The 27,493-nt window shown below is 35.9% G+C and overlaps 1 protein-coding gene across 1 annotated transcript in view; it reads left to right on the forward strand.

Moving 5' to 3' along the window:
- The window catches only part of LOC145662479 (uncharacterized), a 713,631-nt gene that overhangs the window by 569,503 nt on the left and 116,635 nt on the right, over positions 1 to 27,493 (forward strand). The window contains exon 5 of the mRNA XM_081728086.1: positions 2,115 to 2,346. Coding sequence (XP_081584212.1) covers positions 2,115 to 2,346 — 232 coding nt within the window. The remainder of the gene's footprint in view (positions 1 to 2,114; positions 2,347 to 27,493) is intronic.

Raw genomic sequence — 27,493 nt, forward strand, 5'->3', positions numbered from 1 at the left:
GAAATATAAATTGGATCAAGTACTGCTTCTCCGACCATGTTACCCACTCCGGCCGCCATTTTGGAACTACCATATTGAATTCAACTTTCGGTTTTTCAAATGGGAATAGGTGTAAGTGATACATCAAATTTATGTACAATTTTCTCAGAAATTTATTGTAGTGTGTTTACCGTAGCTTGCAAAGTATTGCATGTTAAATGTTACGCACTTCACGAATACTGAACCAAATATAAAGATGTACAGAGTCCCATGTGTATATTTATTCTTTTACCTGATTTATGAACAAATATTCTCTGAACGTACATACATACAGATACACAGACGTGAATACGGAAACTGTAGGTCTTCACCCAAATCTGGTCGTATCTGGATTTACATTAGGCATTTTGACCGTAATACAATACTTCCTTTTTATAGTATAACATGGAAGTAATAGCAATTACTCACAGAAATGCAATAAGAACTATGACACCAATGTTGTAAAGTGTTTGCTTATACCTACAGTATTTTTCCAGTTACAGATAGTTTGGATTTGTCAACATCAAAAACGTAAGCGTAATATATATCACTCTGCAATGTCTAGTCACGAAGCGCCTGGAGGGATTTAATATGCAATATCTTCCAAATGGTACAAGCTAGGGTAAAGTTCACTCCTCCAGTGAATTTCCGAGAAAATTGTACATGAATTTGATGTATTACTTACACCTATTCCCATTTGTAAAACCGAAAGTTTAATTCAATATGGCGGATCCAAGATGGCGGCTGAGATGGGTAAGATGAGTCAGGAAGTAATATTTGATCCAATTTGTTTTGCGTATGCTCACATCTATGTCCAGTTACATCTAAAGAATTTTAAAACAATTTTGAGTCTGAGCGGTACAGTAGTATATAATTGAATTCGCGATATATGAAGGTCCTATGAAGGTCCATAAATATGCAAATTACGAGTATGGGCCGCTAAAATTAATACAATACACATTGGGGCGCGGAGAACTTTGCATTTGAAACAATTTTATACGAATCTCGAGTGGACACTTCGCGAATGTACCTTGTTAGTTCTGCTTAGTGTTGTCAACTACAATATTTTCATATGTTTTCTTCCTGTGATGACAGCTATATATATATATATATATATATATATACCTAGGTGAATACTGTACTCATTGTATACAGATAAAGCCAGATACGGATCAAGAAGGTAAAAACTGGAGGGCAGTCAGAACCCAGTGTATGATAGGTACGGTATATCATCTTTAGTATAAACTTTCAAAAATATATAAATAAAAATTAAATTATTTTTGTCACTCAAAAACCTGGGAGCCTAGCCTTCCCGGTCACGGCCTAGAACACCCACTATATAAAGCTCTCTGGTGACTATTTGGTGAGCGTATTCATATTTGACGCGGGAGAGCCAGGTCCAAACTCTGCTGGGAGCTCATGTGGTTCAAATCTTACGTCAATCTGAAGGTCCACGTCTCATATAGCATCGCTGCTGAACGGGACGCTTACTTCTAATCAATCAGTCAGTCATTAAATAGATAATGTAGTTATGCTGTACATAGTTTCTATTAAGTTATTTTTCGATTAAACATGCTAGTTAGTAGTTGTCAAAATAGTCTAGATACCTATAACATTTTATGCCTTTTTTTAAACCTTATTTCAGCTTCTTTGACAATTCATTTCGGTTTTTTTTAAAAAAATATTTGTTTCTTTCTTCTTTAAATGTGTTGAAAATAAATGTTAGAAAGAAAATCTATAGTGATTGGAACAAAGCGGTCGGTGTCAAATGCGGAAGTAGGAGGGGAGAAAATAGAACAAGTGACTAGTTTTTGATACCTGGGCAGTATTATTAGTGATAATATGAAATGTGAACGCAAGCAAGGATGACCTGCCAATGCTGACAGAATACCTATGATGATGATGATGATCTTTAAATTTCGAGAAGGCATACAGATACTTCAGTACATGATCAATATTAAATATTAGAATTTAAATGTGTATTAACTCATTTTCTATTTGTGTCGCTTTGGTTTCTTTTACTGTACGAATACGTATTTTTCTTCTTCTACGTAATAGCTCTTTAACAAGCATTTATTTATTTAATCTTATCTTAGGTTCCAGAATACAAACTTCAGCGGTATCCACCGTTTGAAAAGGACATGTTGGAAACAGCGGTTCTGGGATTATGGACCACTATTCGGAAAGAAGACTTCCAAAATGGTGAACTAAAACTCAAATGCAAGGCCTCAATTCTGTCCTATGAAACAGTTGCCGAAGTCACGTTGGAAGAGGAGAGACCCAAGTTGGCCTCCGTGTTAGGAGCACGTGAATCACATCCCGGAAGGGGTAAGGAAAAAAATTTAAGTTATTATTATCACGTTTATTTGCACCTCGAATCCCAATTGACTGTGTTTTTCTTCAATTCTTGTTTTATTTTTCTTTTAAGTTTCAAGAAGACATGGGAATACTTCAGTACGTGATCTAGAAATTGAAAGTTGAATGTGTATTTACTCGTTGTAACGCACAACTAAGCGATTTAAAACCGTAATGTTTGCCGCTAATTACATATTTAAAATCGAAAGTAGTATAATTGGTAGTAAGTATATCTGTTTTATCCATAACAAATTGATTACAATGCCGTATAAAATTCTTCACAGTTATTACTAGCTTAAATAGATTAAAACTACTCGTTAAGCAAGACAATACGTTTATTCTAAAAAATTATTAACGTGTAACAGTTTTGCCAAATATGCGCTGTGGCTTCATCAGACAATATTAAGGAAAGCAAAGCTTCGACAATGCAAAATGTTATAGTTAGTGTGACTCCGATTCTGAAGAGAAGCATAAACAAATGGATGGCCAGGAGGACGATGGAGATATCTAACAAGGAAAATGCAGACTTTGGTAAATGAACTTCGGGGTCATTTTTTGCGAGGTGGTAGTGCACATTTAAAGAGCTAATATTACAAACTGGGAGAGCGCAATGGCCAAAGATAACGGAGAAAACCCGTCTTAAAGTTTTCTTATCGCCGCATATATCGTACGACGCGCAAACTTATCAAGTGACGGCGTGACAGAGTGAGAAAAATATGCGACTTACGTGCAAACGTTCCCCGGTTCGGTCCCCGTTCGAGTCAAACAATTTATTTTTATTTTTGCTTCAACCAATAAAGTAGCCATTTGTAACTATAAGTAAAATATTAATTCACATATGTTTATAATGAATAAAAAGAAAACAATAGACATTTTCAAATCACTTGTAAAATCTTTCAATGTTGCATGTTAACTAGCAACAAAATTTAATCTATTCCGTAAATATACTGATATCACGAGTTATATTATAGTTACGACAGTCGTTGCGTAAAAAATGTTCTTGACGCTTCGTGTCTACATCTGTTGACTGTGTGCGGTTACAATAATATTTACGGAATATACTAAATTTTGTTCCTAGTTAACATGGAACATTGCAAGATTTTACAAGTGATTTGAAAATTTCTATTGTTTTATTCATTATAAACATATTGTGAATTAATATTTTACAAATGGTTACTTTATTGGTTGCAGCAAAAAACAAAAGTTTGACTCTAATGGGAATCGAACCCGGAAAACTTTGCACATGAGTCGCAAATTCTCCTCACTCTTCCACACCGTCACTTGACAAACAGTGTTGAATTCAGACATTTTCACCCGGGTGGAATGTCAACTCCTCGGGGGGGAAGGGTTGTTTTTCTGTATTTTTGCAAGAAAGCAACATATTTAACAATTCCATTCACATGCACATCTTACCTAATATTGACAAGGTACATTCGCGAAGTGTCCCCTCGGGAATCGTCTAAAATAAATTTAAATGGAAAGTTTTCCGCGGCCCAAAGTGTATTGTTCTAATTTTAGCGGCCCATACGGGTAATTTGCATATTTATGGACATTCATATATCCGGAATTCATACACTACTCTAACGCTTGGTCACAAAATTGCTTTTACTTTCTTTAGATGTAACTGAATATGAATGTGGGCATATGCAAAACAAATTGGATCAAGTACTGCTTCTCTGACAGGTTTTATCCACACCGGCCGCCACCTTGGATCCGCCATATTGGATTCAACTTTCGGTTTTTCAAATTGGAACAGGTGCATGTGATACATCAAATTCATACAAAATTTTCTCGGAAATTCATTGGTGTAGTGAGATTTACGGTAGCTTGTACCACTTGCAAGATTTTGCATGTTAAATGTGAGGCACTTCACAAATTCAAACATTAAAAAGTTGTGCAGTACCTCGTATGAATATGTGACCTTTTACGTGATTCACTGTTGACGAAATGTCTTCTGAACGTACATACATACAGACACACAGACGTAAATAGGATATGGTAGATCTTCACCAAAATCTGGTCGTATCTAGATTTCCATTAGGCATTATGTTCGTAATACAATACTTCCTTGTTCGTAGAATAACTTGGAAGTAATAACAATCACTCACAGAAATGTTGTAAGATTATGACACCAATGTTGTAGAGAGTTTGTTTATACCTACATTATTTTCCAGTTAGAAATTGTTTCAATTTGTCAACATCAAAAATGTAAGCGTAATTCACATTACCCTGTAATGTCGATTCGCGAAGTGCCTAGAGGAATTTAACATGTAATATCTCGCAAATGGTACAAGCTACCGCAAAACTCACTACACCAATGAATTTTCCGAGAAAATTTCATATGAATTTGATGTATCACATGCACCTACTCCCATTTGAAAAACCGAAAGTTGAACTCGATATTGCGGATCCAAGATGGCGGCCGGTGTGGGTAACACGTGCCAGAGAAGCAGTACTTGATCCTATTTGTTTTCCATATGCCCACATTCATGTTCAATTACATCTAAAGAAACTAAAAGCAATTTTGTGACCGAGCGTTATAGTAGTGTGTGATTCAATTCCGGGTATATGAAGGCTCAGAAATATGCAAATTATCGGGCTGCATATGGGCCGCTAAAAATCAGTAGAATACACATTAGGCCATGGAGAACTTTGCATTTAACTTTGCATCAGTTTTACATGAATCCCGAGGGGATACTTCGCGAATGTACCTTGTGAGACTAATTGCTGATAAATATTCTATGAGAGATTACAATTGAAAACACAATCCTTTAATTTTATCTAGAACATTAAATAAAGACTGGAAAAAATATTTTAGACTAAACTTTAACTGCTATTTACAGTTGCTATTTTTGTTATTATTTCCTATATTCAGTAGTTACTGTTTGTTACTAATGTAAAAGTTTTTAAAAAGATTTAAATTAACTCAAATATTTTTTGTCCTAAAACAAACATACATAGGAATGTCTTAACAAAAAGTTATCATTCTTTCTCACACTTCTCATTCTAAATTAAGCATATTAGCCTTGGTTTCTTCACTGCATACACATCAATAGTTTAGTTTACGAAATCTTCAGTAGGATTAGTGCCGTGTCGTTGAAAATCAGCGCTTGGCGCGAGTGTACACGAAGGCACCCCCGTATATATGAGTGAGGTCAACGGACCAGCCGCGAAAGGTAAGAATATTTTAAAAAGTAAACCCTGCTTTTTCTTGATTTTGAGCACTTTTCATTACTTTTTTCCATTCATTTTATATATGTGCACATGTCCACATCGCACTTACTTCGGCGCCCGGGGCCGTCACCCCGCTTGCCTCCCCCACATGGAACAGGATCTTCATCACCTTCAATAGCAATCTTTCACTTATATACTACTATTATATTGATAAATTCTATATAAATTTCTAACCCAGGAAGGATAACTGTTCCTCCCTGATCCCTCTAAATGACGCCCTCTGAATCTCACCCTTTAACTGACTTATTTTTAATTAAAGAACAGTGTGTTTACTTTAACAATCGTAAAACACATTACGTCTGTTACTTCCGATGCGAGAAATGGGATTTAGGCGCTCTATTTCAGATAATGCAAGAACTGTACATTTTCAAGAACTGAAGTCTGCTGACATCAAAGATCATATAGAATGATCGAAAAATCTTCTCTATCTTTCCTTTCCTATCTCAATCTGTGCTAGTGCTACCTACTAATATAGAATATAGGGCGAGAGTATAGTACCTACTAAAAACAAAACTTTCTTCAACAGTTAACAATTTCATGTTCTGCCAAACTCGGTCATAGCGTTAAGAAATACAAGTTTTATTCACTATTTGGTACTCTATCTTAGATGTTACATGTTTAATATTTATATAGGATGAGTCTGCGTCATTTATATGTATATTGACAGATCGAATTTCGTCTGCACGTGCACGGAAAGAAAAGCAAATAATTGGGTGAAGTAATTTCTACATTTTGTGACTGAAATTTTTTGAGTCTCTCCGGGGGGGAATAAATTTTCTTCGAGGGGGAGATTCCCCCTCGGGCTACCCCCTGAATTCATCCCTGTTGACAAATGTGCTCGTCATATGATATATGCGGGGAGTAGAAAACTTTAAGACGGTTTTTTTCGTTATTTTTTTGCCATTGTACGAGGGCTAGTCAAGAAAGACTTGGACTGATTTTTTTCTAGGCAATTTATTATTACTCAGCAACAGGCACATGATCCTTTTCAAAGTAGTCCCCGCCCATTTGAATGCACTTTTTCATTCGAGTCTTCCAGTCCTCAAACACGTGTCGCAGGTCATTCTTTGAGAGGTCCTTCAAAACCGCCTCCGATGCCTTCAGAACCTCGGAATTATCGGAGAAGCGGCGTCCACGCAGTCTGGATTTTAGGGCAGGGAATAGAAAAAAGTCGCACGGTGCGGTAGGCGTCTCCTCCATCCTCAAACCTTTGCAACAGCTCCCTTCAAGTCTCCACTCGAACGGCCTTCTGCTCTGGTGTCAGGAGTCGCGGAATCCATCGCGCACACACTCGGCTCATGTGAAGGTGGTCATGCAAAATTTTGAAGGCACTGCCATGAGATATGCGTAGTGCGGCTGCCAGATCGTCGATACTGATGCGGCGATCTTCTCTAACAATGACTGCTGCCGTGTTAATGTTCACCTCAGTAACAGCTGACGCTGATACACCTGGTCCACCAGCTTTCGTGATTGTCATTCGGTCCTCTTTAAACTCTTTGAACCACCAGAACACGGTACTTCGTGGCAGAGCGTCATCTTTGTTGGCTGCTCCCAACATTCCTAGAGTTTCTGTTGCACTTTTCCCCAGGCGATAGCAGAACCGTATAGCTGCAAATTGTTCATCTCGTAATGACTCAATTTCTTCTACAGGCGACTTCTAGAGGCGGCGCAGAACATCACCTGCAATAAAAAGTCGTGGTTACCAAACATGCAAAGATTCCTTAACAACATTTTATATATATGCACAGCAAGACCCACCCTAGTTGTATGCCAAACTATGAAGCTCCAGCGTTAACAGAACTGCCGGGGAAAAAAATCAGTCCAAGTCTTTCTTGACTTGCCCTCGTATAATACCACCTCGCAAAAAATTGCCCCCAAGTTCATTTACCAAAGTCTGCCTTCTTCTTGTAAAACAGATAGTGTCTCATGTAACCAAAGTGGGTAGTTGTTGAAACTGTTACACGTTAATAATTGTTACAATAAACGTATTGCTTTGCTCCCGAGTAAATCATATTTAAGTCTAGAAAAAGCAAAGCTTGGACAATGGGAAACATTTCTAATTTCCACTTTCGTCCAGGTTTTTATATTTAGGAGTGCTCATAGAAGAGTTTTAGAACATAGATTGTATCCAAAAATATGTTTTTATAGGGGGAGGGGGAGAAGAGGAGTAGGATATATCTTTTCATTGAAAAACAACATTTGAATTTTAATTATATCATAATGATGGTTTTGAGAACGCTAACTGTAAAGAAAACTTTAACGTGACTAACATTTTAAAACAATTATTTTGTCATTTCAAGGAATGCATTCTCTTTTGGTTGAAACGACAATATTGTTTGCGAGAGGCGTAAGCTGATATAAACTGCATTTGTCAAGCTTCAATATTAGTTCATTCGGGACAGAATGGTAAATTTCATGGCATTTATCAAAGCATTTGACAATATGGGCAGTTATATGCAGTAAACAAAATTGGAGATATTCATCCACGAAAAATGTTTATAATTGTACCTTATGATTGTTCTACGGAACTAGTTTTTATAAAAAAGGATGTATTGGGTCTTGTTCGCATTTATCTCGAGACATCGAACGACTTTTTGAAAGAGGGTTACATATTCTTATCCCACACATCACAGACACGCCTCTTAGACGTTCATGTATCGTCAATTCCAAAGTACCTAGATGTCCATGCAACTCCATTTTAACCAGTCGGTGTCTCGTGAATATCTGGAAACCAGGTACCTGTTTATGCCCCATACTCTGGACTTCCTATAGGACACTTCTACTTATTTGGCGGGATAATCAAGTATTGTCTCATGGCACACACATTCCAATAAATGTAAAGAATATGACCCCTGAAACTACGATTATCTCCTATGATCTGACTAATATTGCTACAGTGATTAGTTCTCTACACGTTCTCTGAGCACTCCTACAAGAATGTTACGAAAACTCACTGGGACAATACATTCTTCTCAATACCGATGCGATGGTTATCGAAACTCACTGAGTAGGAATGTGTTAGATGAGCATATCCGATATGAAATCAAACCAGGATCACTTAATATCGGCGATTAGTAATCGAAGAGATCTGCCAATTGCCTGAAAATTTTTATCACATCATACAAATTATTTTCATTGGACCAGTTCAAATCTATTTCCCAGTGAGATCTCATCCGCTTGACGAAATAACATCTGAAATTCGAGCACAAGAGAAAGTGCTTCAGTGAAATATATATCAAATGACCCGACACAAATACCGAACTTTTTATACAAGAGTTGGATTTTTAGTAATGGCAACACTGCTGTGCATATACTCGGGAAAAAAAGCAATCCATTATAATTCATACCAGTGGTAGGTTAAATGCTGACCCTCCCTCAGAGCACATGAATTCGCCTGGCCTTCCCCCCATGTGCACGCAGCACCAGCAGTTAGAAGGCAGTTCTGAATGAGTGACGTGGACTACAGCCACGATGCGTGAATGCTTGCGGAAAACAGTCATGTTTACGAAGCAAGATCAAAGGAGCTGGTTGAAAATTGAATGCACTTGAGGTAGGAATGCAAAACAATGTTACGAAACATTGCAAGATATTTGCGGTGCAAGTGTATTACCATACTGTACAGTAGCAAGGCAGGTCAAAGCCTTTAATGACGGACGACAAAATGTCTCAGACATGCTTCGCTCCGGCCATCCTCCTGTAAGTGGAGAAGATGTGCAGAGCGTGAACATGTTAGTGCTAGCAAAACGGAACGCCACAATTCGTCAATTGGCCAATGATACAGGACTAGAGCATTCTACAGTGCTGACAATTCTGAAGAAGAACCTGGGATTGCGTAAAATCACATCATGGTGAGTTCCACATGATCTGACTGAACAACACAAGTGGCTGCGATAAGATGCCGCTCGAACACACCTGGAGCGGTATCAACGTGAAGGTGAAGGTTTCTTACGGCGGATCATTGCTATTGACGAGACCTGAGGCCAGAGCGTATGAACTACAGCTGAAACAGCAATCAAAATGGTGGGATCATCCTGAGTAACGGAGAAAAACAACAGTTTGGAATACCCCAAGGAATGTGAATTCATAATTATACACTACTGAGATAGTGTAATCATAAACCATACCGTCACCCAAGGACACACCCTTAGTGCAGAGTATACTGCAATTTTTTGCAAAACAATCTGACGACAATGTGCAAAACAATTTGTAAGACGAAAGCGATGCCACTTCCTGACGAACCCACCCATCAATCTGAATGACAATGCAAGGACACATTGAGCAGGTGCGGTCACCGATTTGTTGCATCGTTAGGGCTGGGAAGTGCTGTATCACCCCCTGTATTCTCCAGATTTAAGTCTCTGCGACTACGACCCCTTCCCGTAAATGAAGAAACCACTTCGTGGGACACGCTTCCGTACAGTTGATGATCTCCTCCGGGCGACCGATTACTCCATCCGCACTTTACAGAGATTAGGCACTGCTAACGGCTTCAACATCGCTGGGAACGCGTGATTCACAATGCTGGTGATTACATCGAGGGCCTGTAAAACTTCGAACCTTGTAAGTACTCTACTTCTCAAGATATACCGTTGTTGCCATTACTAAAAATCTAATCCTTGTACTTAGAGCGATGCATCTTCACTACAATAGTGAGAACACTATCCTATGACTACTAATAGATGTAGACCTTGATTTCACGTATAATTTGGGAAGTTATGTAAACCAGAGCTTCATATCGTCACTGTTGTACACACTACTCGAATTCAGCATAAAATACTAACCTCTGGTGGCCGATAAGATTAACTTTTTAAGAATGATACTGCATAGATTTATTAAATTTAGACTAACCTCCCAGGAATTCTTTCATAGGAATAAATTTCATGTTCATTTTGAATTCACTTTGAGTATAAATTAGCAATGAATACATGTCACTAGACATCTTCATCTAGATGTAAACACAAGTACACTGAAAAATTCGAAATTCACAAGTATATTTTACTCCCAACAATGGTAATAACTACCAGTCAATTATGATATTAATATTTTTAGAAAGCTTGCGCTTACAACTACATAGTTCAGTGATATTTTATATACACACATAACATGCTCAAACTACGAGAAAAATGGATTAAAAGTTAGACAAGAATTCTGCTCGAAGCGTTAATAGTATTACATATATTCCGTATACTACGATTTCACAGTACTGGGGTTAACTGCTGTATTGCCGGACCAATTTTAGAAGCAGATGAATTGGAAGCCGGATTATTTTGGTTTCTGATGAAGAGTGAGTGAAAGTCAGGTCAGGGGACTAGTTGAAGTTAAGAAAATACTTGTTGTTGTTAGTTATTTTTGATGTTGTAAGCAGCGCTATATGTGAAGGCGGAAGGGACTATTTGGTGGAGAGGTACCGGTACACCTGTTATGATTTATGGGAAGGGTAATGTAGAAATGGTGTGTAAATGAGAAGATTGTCACATACCGTGTTTGAATTTTATCGAGTTATACAAAAATAAGGATTGTCAGTTGAAATTGTGTGAAAGACATGATCTAAACAGGCGAACAGTTTGCCGTAATTGAATCGACGAATTGAAACTACAGAAAAGAAGAGGAACATTTAACCAAACCTAATCAAATCATAATCAAATCTAATTTAGTACTTAATTTTTTGATACTTCAGTATTTTGGTATTTTTGGATGGCATTCAATATCTCACCCAAAGCTGTGCAACACATAAGCCATGCATCTTATGGCTTATAAAATGTTTTCCCAGTATCTTCGTTTATGCGTAAATTCACCGCCGCTGACGCGCCTGCTCCCTATGGACGCACCCCCTTGCCAACGCCCGATCCCCCTCCTGCGCTCTTGCTCTGACTCGGATAGATATCATTCGTGATTTTTAGTGGTCACCTAGTACAATTTGGTTCGTGTTTTATGCACTAGTTTTTATGTAATACATGCACACTGTATTTCGAGTGATAATCACTAGGACGAAGTGTGCCGGGTCACAATCTAGTATTTTGGGGAAGAAACTAAATAATATTCCCTCTCTTTCTATTTTCGATTTTCGTGTGGTCCGGCGATACAGCAGTAATGCCCAGTTATATATATATATATATATATAGGGTGTTTCCAAACAACACCGACAACGTTTGGAGGTGATTCTGGACACCAAGATAAGACAAAAAGTATAGACCATCCTGGGTGCACAAATGCTTCCTTTCGCAGCTATAGGCTGCTGAAAACATAAAAAAAATGAACTTTAAAGGTTCATAGCTCCAAAACTATGGGACCTACCCTAATCGGGTAAAGACTTCACTTAGGGACTAATATGTGCCCTATCTAAAAATACATGTTTCACGAAGCAATTTTTATAAAGGGTGTTTGACTACGGTCATATAATTTGAAGTACTCTCCAACTGCCTTTATAAAAATTGTTGCGGAAGTACCGCAGAATTCTGAAACATGGACATTTGAATAAGGTATATATATATTCCTGGGTCAACTACTTATATATTAAAATTTATTTGGGTGGGATATACGACATCAGGAAAGAATGATGTAAGAATACTAAAAATAGTTCTATTTTGCTGTAGTTCTTTGATATTGATGTTCATCACCTAATAATTTTCAGGGATATTAACCTCTACTATTACTATTACTCCTACTTCATTATGACCTTTTTTTAAAAAAAGAAAAGAAGAAAGCTTTTAGTGGTGATGTGTGGGCGAATGTTAAGATATATATCATTAGTAAATTTTTCCTGGTGTAGTCTTTGGTTGTGGTACAGTTTTCTGAATTTAGAGGGAACTAAGACATTTCCTTTAATTTTAGAGCGTTCAATGTTGCTCTCAAAATGTTACATTCATTACAGAAATTATTATACCACGATCAAGAATCGAATCTGGGATTATGTATTAATGGCAAGTAATTTAAGCATTCGCCTACTCATACAAGGGCGTCATTTAGGAGGCCATGGAGGATCAATTGCCCCTAGACTTTATGATGTATATAGATTTTAGCAATAGAATAGTAGTAAGTCAGTGTAAAACGTGAAATTTTAGTTATAGCAAGGGGTCTTGCTCCCCAAGCAAAATCTGAAATGACGCTCCTGCTCTCATAGTAAATTCGTCAAAATACTTGTAATTTTTTTGTTGTAGAATGAAATGAAACGAAATATTTCGTTTACTTTTCTCGATTATGCTCTTGAGGTTAAAGCAGACGGATGAGTAAAGAAAATGCATGATTTATGAAATAATCATTGAGATGATAATGTGGGAGAAACGGAAGAATCTAAAAAAATTTCAAGGCTATAATTATGGTCATGTGGTCTGGAATCAAACCAGAAACCCTCCTCACAACGGAGGTGAGCACTTTACCACTGAGCTTCGTTTGTTTTTGGTTGACTTTACTTGTGAAAGCTAAAAGTTTCTATTACTGTGTAAGATTTTACATTTTTAACGAGTTTAATGTTGTACAGTGTATATGACGGAATAGGTCATACAAGAGATTCGTGTAAGTTTATATTTACCGTTTATATACGTTCATACGTATATCTATATCTATATCTATATCTATATATATATATATATATATATATATATATATATATATATATATATATATATATATATATATATATATATATATTCATTTATGTTATATTGTCTGGATAATGCAGTATTTGTGTCTCTAGTTTGGTTTATGACACGCCTGATGTGCGGAGACGTCATATACTTATCATGACACCATTTTGATACAATGCGTGCCCACCAGACCGAGAGAAATCATAGCAAACATGGTGTTTTGGCATCAAATTATTATGCTATATTGTGCGCGTGAGAAGTGTCCAAATGACGATTGATATAGAAGCTGACATGTCTGTCGTGTCAAGAGATACGGTTTCCACGTTCGGGGGAAAATAAAGAGAGAGAGAGAGAGAGAGAGAGGAGACAGATAAAAAAATATGGGAGATAGAAATTCTATTTTATTTTAAAGGCAAAGTTTGTCAATAGCAGCAGTCAATACTATTCCAACTTAAAAAGAAAAACTAAAAAAAATGAATATTATGTGAAAAAAGTTCTGTCATGTAAAATAGATTAATGAATTTTTATCGTTTGTGTTTGTGCTGTGCCTAATTAAAGATGAACTTTCTGAAAGAATTAAAATTAAATTAAAAATCATTTTTGTTGAGCTTCTAGGAAATCAGCCCAGAATATAACAATGAACCTTCAATACTCCATTCGAACAATCTCATTTGTACTTTTGACTAGTTTTCCATTCCAGAAATTTATGACTATAGTAGCGGAAAACTCAGTGATTAAAGGTAATTCTTTTTCAAGTTTAACGTCCTATGATAATGTGCATATAATAAAGAAGGCATTTGATAAATGTAAACGAATAATAAATGAATTGAAGTAATGAAGATAATAGAAATAAATGAAAAAGCCTCAGAGACAATGTGAAAACTATTTTGTATTTCGTTTCCATTGTATACTGTTCATTTCAGTTTTCACAGAATTGCCAGCGACTACTTTTTACAACATGATTATATTACGAAGTCAAACGTGTTAAGATTTAAAAACTAGAATTAAGTATCTATAGCATGTGACCAAAGCATTTATTCATTATTACTAGTCTGTATTAATATATCTGTAACCAAGGGCGCCCATGTTGTGGTTTCCAAGGGGGGGGGGCAAATATAAGCGAGGTTTCAAATATAGCTTCAAATTTTGCTATAACTAATGTAAAAGTTCTATTAGACTTTCGATATTTCCAAGTACTATTTCCTCTTAGGGGAGTGAGCGCCCCACTTTGCCCCCCTGATGGTCACCCTTGTCTATAATATATCATTTTCTTTACCATGCAATTATAATGTTTATTGCCAAAACTGCAACACCATCTAGAAATAAAAAGTGCTTGTTTTGATCATGTTTAAGGTACATATGGTCCCAATGCTAGAAGAAACAATATAGTAAACTTTTCCCTGTGTAGGGGAAAGTAGAACTTGGTAGAGTAAATTATAGTTTGAAATTGTCTCCCACTACCAGTTTTTATTATGAAAAATCTTTTATAAACAATATTTTACAGAAATACTACAACGATGTAACTTTTTAAATATAAGGCAGAGAAAGGTGATCCTAGGCCCTAACATTCTAGTGCAGGATCGCTACAGAGCTCTGAGCAAGCTACGTGGAGTAGATTAGGAATCCCTAATGCTCCAAAGCAAGCAGAGAGGAGTGTAAGGGCCACAGAACTCTGAGCAAGCTAAGTGACTAAGATTGCGAATCCTGACAGAGCTCAGAGCAAGGTAAGCGGAAGAAAAGAAAGCCTAGAGTTTCGAATCAAACTAGAGGGTTGGGTAGTGTATCTCGTAGAGCTCCGAGCAAGCTAAGCGGGAGAAAGGAAGGTCTAGAGCTCCGGAGCAAACTAGAGGTTTAGGTATCTCGTAGAGCTCCGAGCAAGGTAAGCGGAAGAAGGGAAGGCCTAGAGCTCCGGAGCAAACTAAAGGTTTGGGTTGGGTGTCTCGTAGAGCTCCGAGCAAGTTAAGCGGGATAAAGGAAGACCTAGAGTTAAGGAGCAAACTAGAGGTTTGGGTTGGGTATCTCCTAGAGCTCCGAGCAAGCTAAGCGGGAGAAATGAAGGTCTAGAGCTCCGGAGCAAACTAGAGGTTTGTGTTGGGTATCTCCTAGAACTCCGAGCAAGCTAAGCGGGAGAAAGGAAGGTCTAGAGCTCCGGAGCAAACTAGAGGTTTGTGTTGGGTATCTCCTAGAACTCCGAGCAAGCTAAGCGAGAGAAGGAAGACCTAGAGTTAAGGAGCAAACTAAAGGTTTGGGTTGGGTGTCTCGTAGAGCTCCGAGCAAGTTAAGCGGGATAAAGGAAGACCTAGAGTTAAGGAGCAAACTAGAGGTTTGGGTTGGGTATCTCCTAGAGCTCCGAGCAAGCTAAGCGGGAGAAAGGAAGGTCTAGAGCTCCGGAGCAAACTAGAGGTTTGTGTTGGGTATCTCCTAGAACTCCGAGCAAGCTAAGCGAGAGAAGGAAGACCTAGAGTTAAGGAGCAAACTAAAGGTTTGGGTTGGGTGTCTCGTAGAGCTCCGAGCAAGCTAAGCGGGAGAAAGGAAGACCTATAGTTAAAAAGCAAACTAGAGGTTTGGGTTGGGTATCAACTAGGGATTGACCAGCAGAGACTGATATCATCCATGGATTTTTTGGTTATATAAGAGCTTCAGATGAGGCAGTGCGTTTCTGTTTTATCGATGTCACGTGACTGGTGAAGTTGCCACTGTCGCCGTCGTCTGCAATTGTTGAAATTCATAGTAAGGTGCACAGGGTAGTTGTTTATAAATAGGAACACATAGGTGTTGGGTGTTTGTAACACAAGCACGTAGGGCATTACAATATTCAGAAAAAATAAGAGGGAGAGAATGATGATGGATGACGGAGGGATTCTAGCTGATATATGAATTTCAATAACTTTTATTACTGCGGTGAATGTAAATTATATTTTGTGCTTGAGTTCCCTTTGGGAAAGATGTGTACTTTTGATATTTAACAGATATCTTAAAAAAGGCTAGTCTCTAATGAGCACAGGATATTTATGTTCTCGGATCAACGTGTATAATGTATCCGCAAAACTTGGAATAAGCTGGTAGCTTGCTCTATTTCCTCCCCTGATCACTTAAAATGTAGCAAAGATAGAATTTTAATTATGTAGAGAACTAGTTGAAGTAACTGTTCTTGCAAAGGGGAGAATAGGTATGGGAAAAATGTGAAATCTTTTTCCCTCCCCCCTCCCACATAGAACACTCTACCAATGAAAGTATAATGATAATAGTCTGTAATATCCCCTCCAGTGATGAAAATTTTCCGGAAAATTTTCCGATTCATAAAAACATACTCCACTTATTCCTACATTGTTGTTTAGCCGTGATGTGAGGTGGAAAATTTTCTTCTGTATTTTTCCGGAAAATTTTCCGTTCTTAACAAATATCAGTGATCAAGTAACAATTCCTCAGTATTCATAAAATTGATTGAATTCATATATAGAAATGTTAAAAATTGAAGGATCGTTTAAAGAATCTGAAAATTTTCATGGCTCAGACAATTTTCAGTACTATGTAGGAACAAGTGAAACAAGTTTTCATGAATCGAAAAATTGCCTATCCTGTACAGACGAAAATTTTCCGGATAATTTTGAAACGGAAAATTTTCCGACTCAAAAACATACTCCACTTATAACTACATCGTTGTTTAGTCGTGATGTGAGGTGGAAAATTTTCTTCTATATTTTTCCGGAAAATTTTCCGTTCTTAACAAATAGCGATCAAGTAACAGTTCCTCAGTATTCATAAAATTGATTGAAATTATGTATAGAAATGTTAGAAAGCGAAAAATCGTTTAAAGAATCTGAAAATTTTCATGGTTCAGACAATTTTCAGTACCATGTAGGAATAAGTTAAACAATTTTTCATGAATCGAAATATTTCCTGTCTTGTATGGAAAAATTGAAGAACTTTTTATGAGTTGGAAAATTTTCATCATTTTGAAGCAAAAAGTAAAACAACTTTTTGTGAATCGGAAAGTTTTATTGCTCTGTAGAAACAAGTGAAAGGAATTTTTATGAATCAGAAAATTTTCATCAGGATGTAGAAACAAGTGAAAAAACTTTTCATAATCCAGACAATTTTGGATATTAGGTATAGTGATGTTTAGTGGAAAATTTTCCACTAATTTAACCACACATTCAGCTATAAAATTCAATTCCTGCAGAGGAAAGTTAGACAGCAACAAATTATCATTTTCCAATTAGCTTTCGGAAACCAGAAAATTTTCTAATATTTCAAGTTGGGAAGTAAAAATATACAGTGTTTCTCTCTCTCTCTCTCTCTCTCTCTGTGTGTGTGTGTGTGTGTGTGTCTGTGTGTAAAGTGCAGGGAACATACATCGAGTGCAGGGAACATGCTTTTAGAGTGTAGCGCTAATAGTGCTGCTTTTTATGTTTCTTTTATTATTTTATTGGAAGAACAACTACACAAATCAACTTCCTTATTAGTTATATTTCACCTTCTCTTCTGAATGAATATATGAATAAATAAATAAATGTTTATTTCCACAAAATGGACAGTATTTGCTTTCATGAGTTACTTAAACTTAAATTTTGGGTAGTCAAAAATTTGCAGTATGAACTTTATATTAAATCTATTTATTTATAAATGTTGCAGTATGTAAATCTATAAAAGTAGTAAAGTTATGAGAAAACCGTCTTATGCGTATTAAACTGTCGAAATCTAATATTGTAAGATCAAAGGTGGATTCTGAGGGAAGAAGGCATTGAAGTTTTTGAAACATTCTTGAAATGAAGAATCGTTAGAGTTTCACTTCATGAAACTTTTAAAAATAATATTTATTACCAATAAATTTTACGGCTAAATAACGATGTAGGAATAAGCGGAGTATGTGTTTTTATGAATCGGAAATATGCATGACTTTTAATAGATTGAAATTTTAAATACTAGAATGGGATATTTGTACTCTACGAACTCAATGTGTGTTCTCTGCACTTTGCACACACACACACACACACACACACACATACACACACACACACACACTCGCACACACACAGAGAGAGAGAGAGAGAGGAGTTGAATTGAGTTGATTTTGAGTTTAACGTCCCTTTCAGCAGCGAGACTATATAAGAGGGACCAGCTGATTAACGTGGAATCCGAACTACATGAGCTTTCGCTGGGAATCGAAGCCAGGTCTTCCATGCCAAAGGTGCGTATGCTAAGCGCTTAGCAACGAAGGAGCTCGCAGATAGAGAGAGAGAAACACTGTGTAAAATTTTACTTCCCAACTTGAAATATTAGAAAATTTTCCGGTTCCCGAAAGTTAATTGGAAAATTATAATTTGTTGCTGACTAACTTTCCTCTACAGAAATTCAATTTTGTAGCTGAATGTGCAGTTAAATATAGTGGAAAATTTTTCACCTAACATCACTATACATAATATCCAAAATTGTCCGGATTATGAAAAGTTTTCATTTGTTTCTACATCGTGATGAAAATTTTCCGATTCATAAAAATTCCTTTGTTTTTCTTCTACAGAGCAATAAAACTTTCCGATTCACAAAAAGTTGTTTTACTTTTTGCTTCAAAATGATGAGAATTTTCCGACTCACAAAAAGTTCTTCAATTTTTCCATACAAGACAGAAAATATTTCGATTCATGAAAAATTGTTTAACTTGTTCCTAAATAGTACTGAAAATTGTCTGACCCATGAACATTTTCAGATTCTTTAAACGATCTTTCACTTTTTAACATTTCTGTACATGAATTCAACCAATTTTATGATTGCTGAGGAATTATTACTTGATTACTGATAGTTTTTTAGAACGGAAAATTTTCCGGAAAAATATAGCGGAAAATTTTCTGAAATGGAAAATTTTCCGCGGAAAATTTTCCACCTCACATCACTAATCACCTCTCCCCACCTCCATACCAAAGGGCTGAACTTATACTTAAAACATTATTGGGAGGAAATCAATTGTTTTCAATCTCAAACAGTTGTGGCCATGAATCATGTTGTCTTACGTTCTGCACAGTTGAGCTACATTATAGGATGTATCTCTGCATTTTCCTCTATTTTCAGGCCCGAGACAGTAGGATGCGAAATAAAGATTTTCGAAAAATCGACTTCAACGTACTTAAACTTGGTTTCAGAGAAATCCAAACAATTCGAAACATTAATGAACGCGTGGGGTAAATTAAAACAGTGTGAGTAAGTATACATAGCAGCGAACTTCAAAGATTCTGTAATAGAATCTAATGCTTCGAAGATGGATAACATCCTGGGCCTCGTCCTGCTCTTGGCAAATCAGAATTGAAGGTGTTTACCGAAGCAGATTCGCGGAAAATGACATGAGAGTCCACAGAGGAACTCAGCGTTTGACCATTTGGAGAAACTGGAAAAGGTGAAAAGGTAGATAAATTGAAAGTGAAATACTAGTCAATACTCAGGAAATGTTTTCGTGTAAATTATGAGCCCGCACTCTTCCACCTTATAATATGCAATTTAACCAAAGAAACAAGATGAAAACCTAGTTGAAATAGCTGATAACTATATCTAAAAATTCATTTCAAATGGTTGAGACATTTCTCGTGATTGACTACATACAAGACAATTTTCTCTGTTTTATATAATCGATATTCAAAAACCGGTAAGATCAATTGCGTTATAATCTATACAGAACTTATGCATACGAGGACAAAGCCAACTCGTTTTTGATAGGACAAAACCAACTCGTTTACCGTGTCTAACAACGCAACCACTGGAATAACTACACTCGTCATAGACCTATTACCGAAGTCAAGGATTGTTGGATCTGATACGGGAGAAGATGAGTGATTATTCACACTCACCATTGTGGCGTTCATTCAGCGTTGTGAGGACGATTGGGAAGCTGCTTTAATAAAAGAGGTAGCGAACTTTAAGAAAAAGCCAGTATTAACGCCCAGGGGAATTAATTCTGACCTCACATCACAAAGTTGCCTGGTAAGCCGTGGACTATTAAACTAGAACTTTAGTTTACTTTCATGTGACAAGATTCGAATGATCTATCGAACATCTGAATAATGCAGGAATCAAACAAGACTATAGTATTACAGAACAACAACAACAACAACTATTTATACTGCTCATACTGTTAGCTGGGAAGGTAGCGTCGTCCTGTAATCCACATAATCCAGATCATTTCGAGTTGAAATAATGTAGAGAACTGCCTATATGTGAGGGTTGGGGATGCAATATGACCTGTACCTCATCAATTGCACTGGTTTTAATTTGTAGCCGTGGCTTGGAACCAATGTTAGTAAAGTGTGTCGTTCTCTGTAAGTGGGTGTTGCATAAGGATACAAAACCTTAAAATTATCTTGCTATTATTATAATTGTACGTAATAATCAATGTGACTGATGCTTGAAGAAAAATATATATTTATATCTTTGAAATATTTCAGTTTAACATCCCATGATTATGCCCTTTAGGGTAAGGGAGACAATGATTGAGGCAAGTGAATGTGCATGGAAGAATTGGTGGAGTGAGAAAGTGGGAGGAAATGGGACTACTACGAGAAAACTAACGGACACGATGTTGACCACCACAAACTTACTTAGCAGGGGATCGAAACACGAACCCCACAAACCAGAGGTAAGTGCTCCAGCACTGAGCCACCGTCCCCATTGAAGAAAAATATATGGAGCTAGAAAAGCCTGTCTATTCCACCTGTGCCCTCGGAAACTACCCGAACTATACTTCGGCCCCACTCCTGCCACCTTCTGTAGGATGAAACCCTTTCTTTGCGTAGTGAAAAGAAGTGAATGACCTCAGCTGTCTTGCCAATTTGTCATTCAGTCGTTTGGTCTTGACGAGTGAAGATCGTAGATTACTTAGAGTGGCTAGCAAGACAGAGCACACTGAAGTCCGTGAAATAATTCATCGTGGCAACTCTTTCGCATCCAACAATTGAAAGATCTCGGCCGCACCAACTTGTCTCTTCTCTTTTGGGGGGGGGGGTACGGGAAATCACATATTGACAGCAGCACCAGCAAGGGTACAGTTCAAATAGAAAAGCTTGATATATTTGGTAGATTGCTGTATATTATTGTGCAGTTGCAAACCTTGTAAGTAGGAGAATTTTCCATGTTTGTCCACGACCGCTTAAGCTATAAAGAACTTAGCCATATTATAATACTGATAGCCATATTTCCGTTTAGTTGTATACGTCATATGCTATAGGTATTCGGTCACGAAGTGTACCGTGCCAGCAGTCATATATATGTATACACGCTTTCAGTTAACTTTTCATCGATATCTAATTTCAAGAATTAGAAATATAAGTGGAAAAAAAAAATAGTTATGTGAAGGTTAAAATATTTACAGCAAAATATACGAAGCAAGTTGTTCACAAAGTAAGTCTATCTGATATTAGAAAATGTGATTACGAATGAAGTGTTATATTTGCAGTTGTACAGTTTGCGACGAATAAAAGAGGAAAATTCATTATGTTTTTTGTTGCAAAGTTCATATATCTTCACATTCGTGCCTCTTGTGGCCTCTAGTACATCTAATCGATGTACAATTTCACAACATACCTTGGACAATATTTGTGGTATTGTACTAGCAAGTTGCGTCCGTTATGTTTGTTTTTAATGTGTTCTTATTAGGTGCATGTGTTACATATACATTATCTTGGATATAATACCACTACAGTAATACTTCAGGAGTGTGATTATCTGATGATAATCATTGTATGAAAGGTGTAGGACGTTCGTACCAAATTCACTTGTCGGAAAATATGTCATTCAGGAAATTCTCGATCGAGCACTCACAAATACGTAGGAGCACTATCCTGCTGAAAAATAATCCTTGGCTGCAGGCCATTTAATTAAGGTGCTGCGAAGTATCCCAATATATCGATGTATACGACAGCTTCTAGTATACCTTCGTTGGATGAAGCAAACGAACGAACTGTGATATTATCCGTAAGTAGAAGCTTAGCTCTGTATACACTTAAACACAAACAAACTATTTGCTGAGCAAACCAATATAGTCACATTAAAAAACTACATACGTGTTACAGTTTCTCCAACTAACCCGAAACTGTAACACGTATGTAGTTTTTTTTTTTAAATGTGAATATATTGGTTTGAACAGCTAATAGTTTGTTTGTGTTTAAGTAAACGAACGAAGTATATCATTTGATTTGGAAGATATCATTATCTGAATTTAATTCGCATATCACTACAGTCGCATATGTGAAATTATGTGCTCCTAGCGGGACAAATAGACTTGAAAGGGTTTCATTCTAAATGTTTCCTACATGGCGCGGTAGAGAAACCAAACTTCCATTCTATTTGAACTGTTACATAACGCAGCAATGCCTGTTAATCAAATGCTGATTTCTTACTGAAATAATGCTCAAAACTAACAATATCAGACCATATGCAGGATTTTTGTATGTTAAGGTAATTTTCAGAACCAACAATTGCAATTTTTCCTATGTGAAACAGTCTCCACCTTAGAAATATTATTTTTTATGATTTGACCATCTTTTGTTGCAAACCGTACAGCAATAACCGTTACCATTTCTATCTAATGAAATAATGCAACTTTAGAAACATTATGGATAGGCTATACAAATATACACATTACAATTCTGTGATGTTTCAAAATAATATTTTGCACTCTAAAATAAAGCAAATTTTACCTGTTTGAGTTTTTCCTTTAATTTATTTCGTTCAGATTACTTTTTTTTTTCTTTTGATACATTTTATACTAACAGCTCTATAGCTCTATTTTACCTTCTTTCGCACCAGAGTGCGGAATACAATATTTTCCAGATATAAAAGCAACACACACATACACACACACGAACGCACACTTGGTCACAAACGCACGCAAAAGAGTTTTCCTTTACACTTGCGTGTTTTTTTTTTTTTTTTTTTTTTACAATACCACATTTCGAAAAGCAAAGGGTTAAAAAGAAAGAAGTAAAAAAGAAAATCTTCGTTCCATCAGTGACGGATGGTCTCACTCAAAAGAGGTAGTTCTTTCCGCGACAGAGCTAGCAAAAATTGCTTTCCAGTCCGCGAGAAAGTTCGCAATTTGGTTTTTCATCTTTCTTTCTTTCTCTCTTTCTCACTCTGTGCGTGCGTGTGTGTGTGTGAGAGTTAGCTCCTCTTTCTAAACTCTCATTTCTTTACTGGCATTTTTTCACCCGTTCCCTTTTACTTGGTTCGTTTTGGCGAAAATGTATTCTGTAAGAAGTAAAGAGGATTTTTTTAAAGTTTTTTTTTCCGGCTACAAATACAAAGCCTTTTTCTGCACATATAACGTTTTGAACCAGAAGCAATTTCTTTATATTGTGTTTTTAGGCTAAAAGATATATATATATACGAATAGAATGTTGCTAAAAGTTTCAAACATTATAATAATAATAATAATAATAATAATAATAATAATAATAATAATAATAATAATAATAATAATAATAATAATAATAATAATAATAATAGTATATAACCAGATAATTAACAATGGATCCAGGTGTGATTTTAGGTAAGTATATAATTTTGGGGATCACCAGCATTCTACAAAAATTGGAGCTATTTAAATTAAAAGATAGGGAACACTGGTCTAGGAAACTATTTATAACTATGATATGAGCCATTGTACTGAACACAGGATATAAATTAATTGCGATCTCATCATCCACAGTAATTCTTACTGTGCATGTGAAACTGATATTTTATTATCATTATTATTATATATTTTCTTCATTCCTTATCTGAGCAGGTGATATAGTAATGTACGGTCGTTGAAGTATATTACTTTCTCCCAATCTGTTTTCTTTCTTTCGGAGAAGTGGGTGTGGATTGCAGGAAGTTTCTTAACAATTATGCGTGTATCCCATATTATACTCTTCTGTATCATCTTTCTGATTTTTTCTTCAGTTACAATTAGAGGGGGTGAGCGCAACAGTGGTCTAGCCCACATTTTTAAAAATTTAGAAAAATCAAGTTAAACACTTTTTTTGTTTTTTTTTGGGTACAATATATGAGGAGCGTTTTCTCAAAACTCGATAGAGCACAAAACACATTTTTTTACAACAATTCATTTATGTTCTTATTGTACATAACATCTATCGAGTTCTTACAAAACATTCATGATTTAGTACCGGTACTCTATACACATCGCACATTTCGATATCTGTCAATTCTGATTTCACAACTCGATTTGTAGCATAAAAAGCATACAAAAAAAAAAAAAATACCTGTTTTTCAAAATTTTCTCTTTCGAGTTTTGAAATAACGGTCCTCATATGTATGTACAGTCACGAACATTAATAAATGGAGGTTGGAGCCATAAGAAATAATGGCTTCAGCCTCCATTTATTAATGTTTGTGACTGTACAATATGTGACACATTCAACCACTTGTGCTTGCTTTTGGTATATTGTACAAACAAGCACATATGTTTAACTTTAACTTGATTTTTCTCGATTTAAAAAAAAAAAAAATGTGGGTTAAACTACTGTTGCACTAATCCCCTCAATTGTATCAAGTATATTTCCCAACGTCTTGTAAACCACTCTGGTATGCATTCATATTTTTAAAAACATCTTTTTTTGTTGTTGTTGTTTTCCGTCCTTCTTTTATATTGTGGGCTCTTTGTTTGTATTTTTATATTTGTTTCTATATGTTTTCTGTATATTTTGTGTGTTTGGTATTGTCATGTCTTTTAGATATACCTTTCCTTTCTCTTTTCTTATTAACTGATGTCCGATCTATTAGAATGTATTTCTTTGTCGGTTAGTATTGTTCAGCCACAGTAAAGTTTGTGTTTGTCTATTTCTAGTGTGGCTTTCGGTTAATACTTGTATTATTATTATTATTATTATTATTATTATTATTATTATTATTATTATTATTATTATTATTATTAAGTAGGTTTATATGAATGCGTTTTATGAACCTTTCTGAACTAAGTTTCAAACAGGAAGTGAACAGATGCATCTTCGTAACTATACAGTGAAAGCGCGTTTCTTTGGCGCTGGAGACCTAGTTTCGATTTCTGTCAAGAGCTCACGTGGTTCGGATCCCACGTAAAGCTGTGGGTCCAACTCAAATAGCCTCACTGCTGGAAGAGGCGCTAAATCCAAATCCAACCCATGAAAAATTAACATGGGATCTTGAAGCACGAAGTACGGTTCGTTTTTGGTCATTAATTTGGGAATTTAATTGATACAGCTACTTTTACATGTATTAACCCAAAGTACATTAATTTTACTAATTATATAACTTAATAGTCATTTAATTAAAATTATAATCATAAAGCTAGTGTCATATTATTTGGTTATTTGTATGATTTCCTTACTTAATACAGCTCTTTCGTAGCTAAGCGATTAGGAAATGCGCTTTTGGTGTAGGAGATCTGGGTACGATTCCTGATCCGGAAATTTATATGATCCGGATTCCACGTTAATCTGTAGGTCCACGTCTCATTTTGCCTTGCCTCTGAAAGGGACACTAAACACAAAATGAAATAAAGTTAAATCGTTACGTAATTCAGTATGTATGGATGACCCTCAAATTCCGTCACTGCAATAGTACACTTACACTGCTGTAGTAAAACTATTACCACAAACTTGTAGAGCATTTGAATAACCTATCCAAATCTATCAGTGACTTCAAAACTTCTAAAATATAGCCTTGACAAACGCAAAAGTACCAATTTCTTAAATAATTTGCTATGAATTTTTTTTTCTTCTAGATGAAATATGCAGATTGTTTACTCAAATACAAAAATTACCACCTAAATAAATTTGTTTTAATATCTTCCGTTTACGTGTTTATATTTTACTAATTATAACATACCAGTTCAGTGTATAATTTGAGTTACATTCTAATTCGACTTAATTACGAGACACCTGTTGAGCAGAGAAAGTTTAAACTATAGTCCAATGACGTTCGATAGCAGTAAAAACGTATAGAACAGTATGTTGCATTTTCTATCTCCCATTTCATAAAATATGTTATGCTTCAATTAGAAATAAAATAATTATTTATGGAATATAAGCAAAAAATATGAGTTTTGGAAATTCTTGGTTTAAAGTGAACTAACTCCCAAAAGTAAAGTAAATCATTTAGGTATTCTCAAATAAATATATAAATTAATTAAAAATAAGAAACATAAAAATAAAAACATAGGTTTTGGTTTGTTTAGAGATTAGCGTTTGATGCAGCATCTAGGCTATATGATACGAACTCAGGCATAAACGAGCACAGTGCAAAAATACTTTATATAACATAAAACACATGCCTTTCGTGTGGTATGGATTTCTTGGTTCCTTCAGGAATAATTTTAAAAAAATGGATTTTGACATTAAAATATTATCTCACTTCGGTACAGACAACATTTTGTAAATATGTACCTCCGGTTTCATTTCCTTCCTCTGTAAATGTCTACTTTCTCTCCATTATTGCAGCATTCACGTCCTAGGTTAGTGGGTTTGAAACACTGACACCTGTTTAACTAATATCGTATAAATACGCGAACTCATAGGTCTACACTTCACAGTTTAAATTCGTTTTTCTCACTAAATACTCACCCTACAGAAACGACGTTTATTACTTTTTTCCTTAATCTCATGCTGACATTTCGTCTGATTCTTTTCATTTCTACGTAAATGGTTTATTTCGGAGCTACTATCTGCTCCGATTAACCAAAATAAGTAAATACAATTTTGAAAATAATTTGCTTTTCGAGCCCAGGCAAATCTAATGGCTCTAAATACACAATATTCATTATACATAAATTAATTTAGGTGACGAAACGAAGTGATAACAAAATTTTTTATCGTGATCACAAAATTCGTTTCCAGCAATGAAGCTATGTGAGAAGTGGACCCACAGTATGTAAAACAGGAACCACCTGCACATTATTCCAGCAAAGAGCTGAAAGATGCACGGTGGTTCGGTTGTAGAGCGATCATCTCTGGTTTGAGGGGTTCCTGGTTCGATTCTCATCCACATAAGTTAAGTGGAAAACGTCGTTTCCGTGCATTGTCTCTGAGTTCTCCCACCTCATCCCACATGTTCATTCCACCAATTATTTCTTACTCATTCAGTTTCATTAATCACTCGTCCCTTGTAATTTAAAGGAAAAAAACATACAAAATAATTCTAGAAGACCCATTATTTAATAAATCATTGCCTTTTATAATTATATATCAAATACTCTTAGTACTGGTAATGTTGTCAAGCTATTATTTTTAAAAAAATATCTATGGCCCCGCGTACCATAGTCACTGATGCTATCGTCTTTGGTG

Source organism: Thermobia domestica, chromosome 10 (assembly GCF_964235325.1).
Source record: "Thermobia domestica chromosome 10, izTheDome1.hap1.1, whole genome shotgun sequence".
NCBI lineage: Eukaryota > Metazoa > Arthropoda > Insecta > Zygentoma > Lepismatidae > Thermobia > Thermobia domestica.